Source organism: Silurus aristotelis (genome assembly GCF_946808225.1).
Source record: "Silurus aristotelis genome assembly, chromosome: 14".
NCBI lineage: Eukaryota > Metazoa > Chordata > Actinopteri > Siluriformes > Siluridae > Silurus > Silurus aristotelis.
The window spans coordinates 27,950,444-27,960,443 of NC_139587.1; the positions used below are offsets into that span (position 1 = coordinate 27,950,444).

General features: G+C 41.1%; 1 protein-coding gene and 1 long non-coding RNA gene across 3 annotated transcripts in view; both read left to right on the forward strand.

Annotated features, from left to right (window-relative positions):
- The first annotated feature begins 1,349 nt into the window (after window positions 1-1,349).
- Window positions 1,350-10,000, forward strand: part of ca5a (carbonic anhydrase Va) — a 12,453-nt gene continuing 3,802 nt past the window's right edge. The window contains exons 1-4 of one of the 2 annotated variants that reach the window (XM_083561255.1): window positions 1,350-1,671; window positions 6,008-6,205; window positions 6,345-6,463; window positions 9,932-10,000. The exon at window positions 9,932-10,000 is cut by the window's right edge and continues 27 nt beyond it. In XM_083561255.1, the coding sequence (XP_083417381.1) occupies window positions 1,533-1,671; window positions 6,008-6,205; window positions 6,345-6,463; window positions 9,932-10,000 (525 nt within the window). In that variant the 5' untranslated portion in view covers window positions 1,350-1,532. Of the gene's footprint in view, window positions 1,672-5,703; window positions 5,882-6,007; window positions 6,206-6,344; window positions 6,464-9,931 lie in introns of those variants that run through there. The other variant, XM_083561256.1, reaches the window with a different exon arrangement.
- LOC310737097 lies at window positions 6,470-8,589 on the forward strand. The gene is made up of 2 exons (XR_014536751.1): window positions 6,470-7,891; window positions 8,096-8,589. It is a non-coding gene; the product is annotated as an uncharacterized lncRNA (long non-coding RNA).

Below are 10,000 nucleotides of genomic sequence, written 5' to 3' on the forward strand. Positions count from 1 at the left end.
CATGTTCGGATCTCCTTGTTAAAGTGAAGGGAAAATTTAATGCATCCAAAGAAGTCCCCCAGTTTGGGGAAGAACCACATCTAGCTGGAAATATCTGGTGTTGCTGAGGAGCTCCGAAATAAGTGCACCTCAATACAGGAATGAGTATTATCAGTTCCTGAGACTCGAACTTTGACCTGTTGTAGTGAGCAATCTCACAGTGTGTTATAATCTTGATCACATGAGACGCCATGGTGTCAGAAGATCGACTTGCTATTCTGAGTGTGTTATGTTTACATCAGAGGTCTAAAAGTCCAGTCCTGTGTGTTCAGTGGGTTCATCCAAGTGCCTGGTGAAATGATGCCCATGGCCTAGTTGGCATGTAACCAGATCCTGATATGAGAGGGGATTTTTTTTTCCAGTTTATAGTTTACACATTGTCCTGTGCTACTGTATAGTGATAAAGGGCCTCACAATATGTATACATATATATATGTATATATATATATAATACTGAAGACATCCAAACTGTGGATGGAATTATGTAGGAAACAAAAACTTAGTTACTAGAATGGTTTTCCAACAATCTAAGAGTCGTCAGAAGGGTTGAGTGCATGTTGGCTGCTTTTCCTTTACTCTCTGGTGATCATGTTAAAATATAAAGTAGAAATTTAACTATAAGAGTTTAGAATTTATTAAAGGTCTCCATGGAAATGCCTATATATATATATATATATATATAGAGAGAGAGAGAGAGAGAGAGAGAGAGAGAGAGAGAGAGAGATTGTATATATATATATATATATATATATATATATATATATATATATATATATATATATATATATATATATATATATATATATTGGTTTTATTTAACTTTTTACATATTAATTTCTTAAACAATTTAAAATAATATATTTGTATAACATATCCTCTGTGTGTGTGTGTGTGTGTGTGTGTGTGTGTGTGTGTGTGTGTGTGTGTGTGTGTGTGTGTGTTTATATATAAAAGAAAAAATTGCTTAAGAATTTAAAGTAATCCTACCTAAAGTCGAAAGTAAAAAAAGAAAAACACTTAAAAGGTCCCCATGGAAACGCCCCTCAGAGACGGCAGCTGATTGGACGACGGCGCTCCAGTTTTTCGAAAAAAAAAAAAAAGGGATGATTAAATATAGTTTGTTTTTTTTTTCTAAAGAATAAGTTGTACGATTTGCGTGTTTATATGTAAATATTTATGTATTATAAAAAAAATAAAAAGATGAAATTCTATGAACCTATGTGGAAACGTTTGGACTTGGTGACGTAAATATGTCAGTTTGCGAACCACGCCTATTTTTGTAAAAATCTACCAATCAGCGCACAGAACGCGTGACGTTCTGCTCGCGAGCTGTTATGCTAACAGCACAGCTTTAGTAGCCGTGGAGGAAGGAGTCGGTTCGGTTCGGATCGGATTAAAGACTGTAGATCGGTGAAGGTGTGAATAAAGCGTGTGTAGTTATATTCACGGTTTATTTTGAAGCTTGTAGGTGGGAAATCATCTGCGGTTTAGTCATGGTGGCCCTCACAGTGTTTGCTCGGCAGCTCCAAAGGCACCTGGTGAAGCAGGTTCGGCTGCCGGTGCAACTGCGCTCGGTTCCGGTTCGCAGGTGTAACCTGTCCGCCTGCTCCAGCAGATTCGTCCTGTCTCAGAGTGAGTCCTTTATTCTTTCAGTAATGTGGACGTATTACTTTAATATACACAGTGTGTTACTACTATATCATATAATTATTATACAGAAAAACTGTTTTGTTTTGGGTCAAATTCTGTGAATTCAACATTTCCAGGATGTTCAATGTGTAGAAAATGACCCATAGCAGTCGCTGGGTTGTAGGTTTTTCGAAATTATTTGGAAATGATGTATAAAAGAGGTAAAAAATACATAAAAAACAAAGTGACCCTGCCTATAACGTGAAGCATGGTGGTGGAAGCCCGACGTTGGAATATATACGGATGCCGCGTGGCGTTTTTTTTCACCCGTCTGTGAATCCTAGGAAATGAGTTCTGGTGCGACAATCAAGGTGTCATGCGAGATTATCGGCCTAAATACGACCCGTCATGCTGGAAACGATGCACTACCTGAATGCTGCGATGTACGTAATGCGGCGTTCTTCTTGTGCCTCCTCTTAGTGTGATCTTCCCAGGGTGGCGATGACATCATCGACTGATATCTGTTTATCGCGTCGATCGCTCGCGTATACAGGACACGTGATATAAACACAGCAGGACAGACGAAATGGAGATTTTGTTTGCTGTATATTTCTATCGTTATCTTTTTACTGGTCACACCTACATTTCTGTACAGTGAAATTCTTTCTTCGAGCACAGGGTCACATGGTTAAGGGCCTTGTTTAAGGGCCCGACTGTCACAGTTTGTCTTTATTGTGAAGGCGTTTCATCATTTTCAGCAGTTTTAACGTTGAGGTGTTTGAAATCGCACTTCAAAGCACATCAAAGCACATTGCTCTGCTCTTATCTGGAAATAAACACAGATACAGACGTCTATCTGGCGTACGGTGCAGTAACGAGCTCGGAATGGATCCCGTGCGCACTAAAAGTCCTTTAGCGTTCAGATAACGTGAGGAATAAATCACACTGCAAAACGTCTCATTATAACGTGAATCAGCTTTACAGAGTTTAAGAATGAAGGTAAGTGGGATCCAAATGGTTCTGGTACGTCTCTAGATGGTTCGGAATGTCTACTTCTTTTCATGAGGTGGGACGTGACTGGAGCTGGAGCAACCTCAGGATACATCGGGATGGGGAGAGAAAGAGAAGCAGTGGAGAGGAATCAGCGTAGCTGCTGTTCATGGTATTAACAGCACAAGTTGATAATGTGATGTGATCAGATGTTCTGGAGCACAAGGTTATGATGTGAGACGTATGTTATGTGTAGAACTCGCTAAAAAGATACGTCTTTAATCTGCACTTAAACTGTAAGAGTGTGTCTGAGCCCCTGATACATGGAGATAAACCATTTAGTGTTTTGTAGGTAAGTAGCAGTAGTTTGTAGTGGATTCAAAACTTAACAGGAAGCCAGTGTAGGGATGAGATGATTGGGGTTATATGATCATATTTTCTCGATCTTGTGAGAACTCTGACTGCTGCACTCTGAACAAACTGTAGCTCGTTTTATTAATGATGCAGGACATCCACCTAGTAATGCATTACAGTAGTCCAGTCTGGAGGTCATGAACGCATGGAGGAGCTTCTCTGCATCAGATATAGACATGTTTCTTAGCTTAGCAATATTTCTGAGGTGGACAAAGCTGTTTTTGTAACTTGGTTGATGTGATTTTTAAAAGACAAGTTGCTCTAAAATAACTCCCAGATCTTTTACTGTTTAACTAGTAGTTACAGAGCATCCATCTAAATGCAGGTTGAGATGGTGGAGCTTCTGTTTACTGGTTTTTGGGCGGATGAGCAAAATCTCCGTCTTATCAGAATTTAATAGTAGAAAGTTATTAAGGTTTATGGATGTGGTGAAGGAAGACATGCAGGTAGTCGGTTTGAAAGAGGCAGATGTAGAGGATAGAGGGATATGGAGACTGATTAAGCACTGTGGCGCCCTCTATTGGGAGCAGCCATAGATTTTTCAAGATTTCTAGTGAAATAAAAATATAAAACAAAAAAAAAGTTAGGTTTTTGCTGCACTGAACAACGAGAGCGACCGAGTGATACGTCATCAACTCAGCGACTGATGCGACCCTCCGCCCAAAACGGGGAACCGGCAGCGTGGGTTTGCTCGTGCCTTCGAAATTTGCTTGTGAAACAGGGTTTTACTGTATCAGCTTTAATAATCACCGTTATTTATTTTTTTAATGTTTTTATGAGTTTGATTGCATATTAAAATAAGGTTGATTTGCGGATATTCTCTGTTGAAGTAAAAAATAATTGTGGAAAAAAAATCTTGTTAGGGATGTTTTTCGGTCTGCGTTCATTAGTTTTTTTAAATTCGCAATGTGGAAAAAAAACAAAATTTAAAAAACTTTACTTATTTGTTCATATTCTTTATTGGTTTAATCACACACAGTGTAGTCCTTATAATCTCACAATACCAAATATGATCATTGCCCTAAAGTGCACAATATTTCTACTCTGACATCCAATCTAACGTCCGATCTAACATCCAATCTAACGTCCAGTCTTCAGCCGATCTAACATTCGACCTAACATCTGGTCTAGTGTCTAATCTGACCTCCTATCTAACATTCGACCTAACATCTGGTCTAGTGTCTAATCTGACCTCCGGTCTAACATCCGATCTAACATTCAACCTAACGTCCAGTCTATCAGCCGATCTAACATTCAACCTAACATCTGGTCTAGTGTCTAATCTGACCTCCCATCTAACATTCAACCTAACATCTGGTCTAGTGTCTAATCTGACCTCCCATCTAACATTCAACCTAACATCTGGTCTAGTGTCTAATCTGACCTCCCATCTAACATTCAACCTAACATCTGGTCTAGTGTCTAATCTGACCTCCCATCTAACATTCAACCTAACATCTGGTCTAGTGTCTAATCTGACCTCCCATCTAACATTGAACCTAACATCTGGTCTAGTGTCTAATCTGACCTCCCATCTAACATTGAACCTAACATCTGGTCTAGTGTCTAATCTGACCTCCCATCTAACATTCAACCTAACATCTGGTCTAGTGTCTAATCTGACCTCCCATCTAACATTCAACCTAACATCTGGTCTAGTGTCTAATCTGACCCTTCCATCTAACATTTAACCTAACATCTGGTCTAGTGTCTAATCTGACCTCCCATCTAACATTCAACCTAACATCTGGTCTAGTGTCTAATCTGACCTCCCATCTAACATTCAACCTAACATCTGGTCTAGTGTCTAATCTGACCTCCGGTCTAACATCCGATCTAACATTCAACCTAACGTCCAGTCTATCAGCTGATCTAACATTCAACCTAACATCTGGTCTAGTGTCTAATCTGTCCTCCAATCTAACATTTGACCTAGCATCCGGTTTTACATCCGATCTAACATCCGATCTAACATTCAACCTAACATCTGGTCTAGTGTCTAATCTGACCTCCAATCTAACATTTGACCTAACATCCGGTTTTACATCCAATCTAACATCCGATCTAACATTCGACCTAGCATCTGGTCTAGTGTCTAATCTGACCTCCGATTTAAAATTGGACCTTCTTTATGGGAAGGAGTCTCCAGTGTATTCCTGAACAAGAGTCTTGGATGATGGATTAGGTTTTGTGGACGTGTGCTACACGGAACTACATGGAACATCGGGACGGCCGGTGCTGAGCGTAAATCAACTCCTGGTGGATCCTGTGTTTTGGAGGAATTAAAGCACCGACTGCTTCTGTAGTGACCTCATTTAGAAAAAATTTTTTTTCTGCTCGCATTCCTGTGGCTTATATTTAATACAGAGAAACGCCTTTAGAACTCTTAGTCACACACACACACACACACACACACACACACACACACACACACACACAATCCCAAACCAGAGAGTCACGACTCAGGAGCCGGACTTCCAGCGTATTCCAGCGATTTTCTCTTTTCTTCAACTTTAAGCTTGTGTGGTCTCGTGGGAAAACTGCTGCTGCTTCTGCTGCCAAGAAAAGTTCTTTCACTAGAAACAAAACCTCCGTCAGAACGAGGTCCTGCTGCAAGGCCGTTTTTTTTTCTTTTCCTCTCCCCTCCTTCCCTCACCACATCGAGATGACGTGTCTTTCCCTTTAGCTTTACTCCACGGATCCTCAAAAAAGGGCTCTTTCTTTTCTGATTTCTCTCGCACAACGTTTCATCCGTAAAACAAAAACATGTGTCATAAAGCGTGCGAGGCGGCGGAGTTTATAAAAAAATGTAGGTGTTTTGTTTTAGATCTTTTTTTCTTTTCCCAGTGTTTATTGTTCCCTTATTTTTGTGCCATTGTTTTTTTGTTGTTGTTGTTTTTTTGGTTTATTAATTTATTTCTTTTTTTCACTTCAGTGCACCCAATGTGGCAGGAGCCTCTGGAGGTTCCAGGAGGAGAGCGCCAGTCTCCCATCGACATCAGCATCCGGAAAAGCGTCTTTGACCCGAACCTGAAGCCGCTGGTGACGCGATACGACCCCAGAACCTGCCAGCAGATCTGGAACAACGGATACTCCTTCCTCGTCGAGTACGATGACAGGACGGACAAGTCCAGTGAGAACGCTTCGATTCTTCAGATACACAGTTATATAATCATCTTTTAGCTCCGTGAATCATTCTGTGTGTGTGTGTGTGTGTGTGTGTGTGTGTGTGTGTGTGTGTGTGTGTGTGTGTGTGTGTGTGTGTGATCCAGCACTGCATGGTGGTCCTCTGGAGGATCAGTTCAGGTTGTGTCAGTTTCATTTCCACTGGGGGGAGAATAACAACTGGGGCTCCGAACACACCGTGGACCGTCACCTCTACCCCGCTGAGGTAACTGCTGCCAAATCCTGGATTCTGATTGGTCAGAATTTGTTGAGTCCTTTACTGCAACAGCTTCTCTGAAAGCAGTGCATGTTAATATTAATGCATTATCAGTTCCATAACTCGTTTACGCCACATTTACGGCAGACACGTCCATCGTCCATAAGCCAAGGTTTATAGGACGGAGTCTTCAGTGTCAGACGGTTTGTTTAGAAGTGTGAGTGAGAGTCTGGTGATTTGTAGATCCGAGAGCAGATGTACTTACAGCAAAGTTCTTTACAAAGTGGAACGTTCATCTCCATCAAGGGCACAATAAATCCTGTGAAAAGTCCTGACATGTTCTCGCAGGTATAAACACACAGGCGTTTCCTCGCCAGCCTCTTGTTTTTTTTGTTTCCTCCACAGGACTGAGGCATCTACACGAATCACGATAAATTTACAAACCGAGTTTTCGTCTACACGAATCACGATAAATTTCGAAACATGCTTTTTGTCGTCTAGACGAATCCCGATAAATTTCGAAACATGCTTTTTGTCGTCTAGACGAATCCTGACAAATGTAGAAACGTGGTTTTCATCTACACAAATCCCGATAAATGTTGAAATGTGCTTTTTGTCGTCTAGACGAATCCCGATAAATTTCGAAACGTGCTTTTTGTCGTCTAGACGAATCCCGATAAATTTCGAAACGTGCTTTTTGTCGTCTAGACGAATCCCGATAAATGTAGAAACGTGCTTTTTGTCGTCTAGACGAATCCCGATAAATGTAGAAACGTGGTTTTTGTTTACACAAATCACGATAAATGTAAAAACGTGGTTTTTATCCAGACGAATCCCGAGAAATTTAGAAACTTCGTCTGAAATCGCTCTGCATCCACATTTTTGCGTTTAGTAATTTCCCAAAAATTGCTCATCCACACTGAAACCTCTGAAAACGTCTACACCCCTGTACTGCACACGAGCAAAACTTAAGTCTTTGACCCTCGTCTTTTCCGCCCGCCGTTTATTTACTTCCTGGATCTTTGAAGCAGTGGCTAAAAACGAGGCATCGTTTCTCAAAAGCCTCCGTTTTTTTCTTTTACACACAGTCCACGCTGCGACACGAAAACGCCGTTTTCATTTGTATCCACTTCGGAGAGCGTTTTTAAAAACCTACATTTTCGTCACAAATAAAGTACAAATATGCAGTTTCAAACAAAAACCTATTAGTGTGCACCTGGCCTTAGTTAGAGCTCGTTATGAAGCACCGACACTGGAGGCTCATTCCATAAAATGCTAAATAAACATCAGCAAGTTTTTCATCAACATCTGTGGATGTGAATGAGCTGTTACTATAGAAACAATGCTGCATTAATATAAACCTTGTGTGTGAAATATCACAATAATATCGTAGAATTGATTATCGGTGCATGCCTGCTGTATGATCTTTTTTTATGCGTTACTAAGAATAATTTAGAAAAATGCTGAAGATGGAGCCACCAGGTGGGAGGAAAAGAGGAAGGCCAAGCAGGAGGTTCATGGATGTGGTGAGGGAAGACATGCAGGTAGTTGGTGTAAAAGAGGCAGATATAGAGGACAGGGTGGTATGGAGACGGATGATCCGCTGTGGCGACCCCTAATGGGAGCAGCCGAAAGAAGAAGAAGACTAAGAATAATTTATAGACCCTTCCTAGATTATAAGTGTGTGTGCGCGTGTGTGTGATAACTGGGCTTACAGTGATACACTGGGTGCTTAGTGTCTTTTTGTCTTTGACCTGATTCTCTTCGTTGTCCTATTTTACTCCGTTTTTTTACTCAGTCTTTTATTTCCCTGGATGAATAGAGTCCAGTACATGGTTTGTGTGTAAAGGTATTGTGTTTAGCCTGAGGTGTGGTGTTACAGGAACAACTGAAGAAAAAAAATATCGGGCCCAATGGTGAGCTTCACCCCATATGTCTGTAGTTTGCTCGTTTTAGTTAAGACCGAAAACGATAATATTTAGTGAGTATGAGTCTAATTTATGGTTATGCAAACTGCAGTGTGTGTGTATGTGTGTATGTGTGTGTGTGTGTGTGTGTGTGTGTGTGTGTGTGTGTGTGTGTGTGTGTGTATGTACAGGTATTCTAAATAGACTATGAATTTGTTTTTATAATAAGCTCCACTTTTCTGGGAAGATGTTCCAGTATATTTTGGAGTGTGTTTGTGGAGATATATGGTCATTCTGACACAAGAGCAGTCAGTGAGGTGAGGAGGTTCCTGGGGTGCAATCAACATTTATACTCGTCCCAAAGGTGTTCAATAGGGTTGAACACCTCTACAGCTGGAGATTTTCCACTCCAACCCATGTAAAGCAGATCTTCATGGAGCTAGTTTTGTGCACTGGAACAAATTTCATGCTACACCATCTCAGGCCTCCAAAACAATTGTGAGCCTCCAACTGTTTTGAGGAAGAACCACATATGGCTAGAAAAGTCCCAACACTTTTATCCATATAGTGAACGTTCTTTAATAATGATTGTACCCAAACACACAAAAAAAACAGCAGACTTTTTGTTTCTCTTCATTTTTGGTAGAAAGTTTCAGGCTGGACGTGTGCACCAGGACTGGGACGAGAAGAAACAAGTTTGCATGGGGTTTTTACTTTCATGTAGAACGTGTAAGGGCAGGTCATGGACCTTAAATCGAGCTCTGAGCATTGGGAAACCCAGACTCGTTTTTGTCTTAGTTTTTGTTAACAGTCGTGAACATTTCTAAATTCATTCCAAATAGGTTTCATGATATTTTATTGTTTTCCAACTTGTTCAACACGTTCTACTGCATTCTAATCACTTCTCTTCCATATTCAGTCACGGTCGATGAATACGATTCTCTCTCTCTCTCTCTCTCTCTCTCTCTCTCTTTCTCTCTGTCTCGTTCTCTCTCTCTCTCTCTCTCTCTCTCTCTCTCTCTCTCTTTCTCTCTGTCTCGTTCTCTTTCTCTCTCCCTCTCCCTCTCGCTCTCTCTCTCTCTTTCTCTCTCTCTGTCTGTCTCTCGCTCTCTCTCTCTCTCTCTCTCTCTCTGTCTCTCTCTCTCTCTCTCTCTGCCTGTCTCTCTCTCTCTCTCTCTCTCTCTCTCTTCCTGTCTCTCTCTCTCTCTCTGCCTGTCTCTCTCTCTCTCTCTCTGCCTGTCTCTCTCTCTCTCTCTCTGCCTGTCTCTCTCTCTCTCTTTCCCTCCCTCTCTCTCTCTCTCTCTCTCTCTCTCTCTCTCTCTCTCTCTCTCTCTCTCTCTCTCTCTCTATCTCTATTCTTCTATCGCACACTTCCTCTTTAATTCCGAATACGAAACGGACGTGTTACATTATATAGCGACGTGTTACGAAGCTAAGAGAAAGACTTGAGATGAGATGAGATAAGAAAGAGAGAGAGAGAGAGAGAGAGAGAGAGAGAGAGAGAGAGAGAGAGAGAGAGATTCCATGCTGCATTGTTTGTGTGTATAAAACTCATCCTGCTCTCCTGCAGCTCCACTTGGTCCACTGGAATTCAGATAAATACTCTTTGTTTGAGGAGGCCATCATGGAGGATAATGGA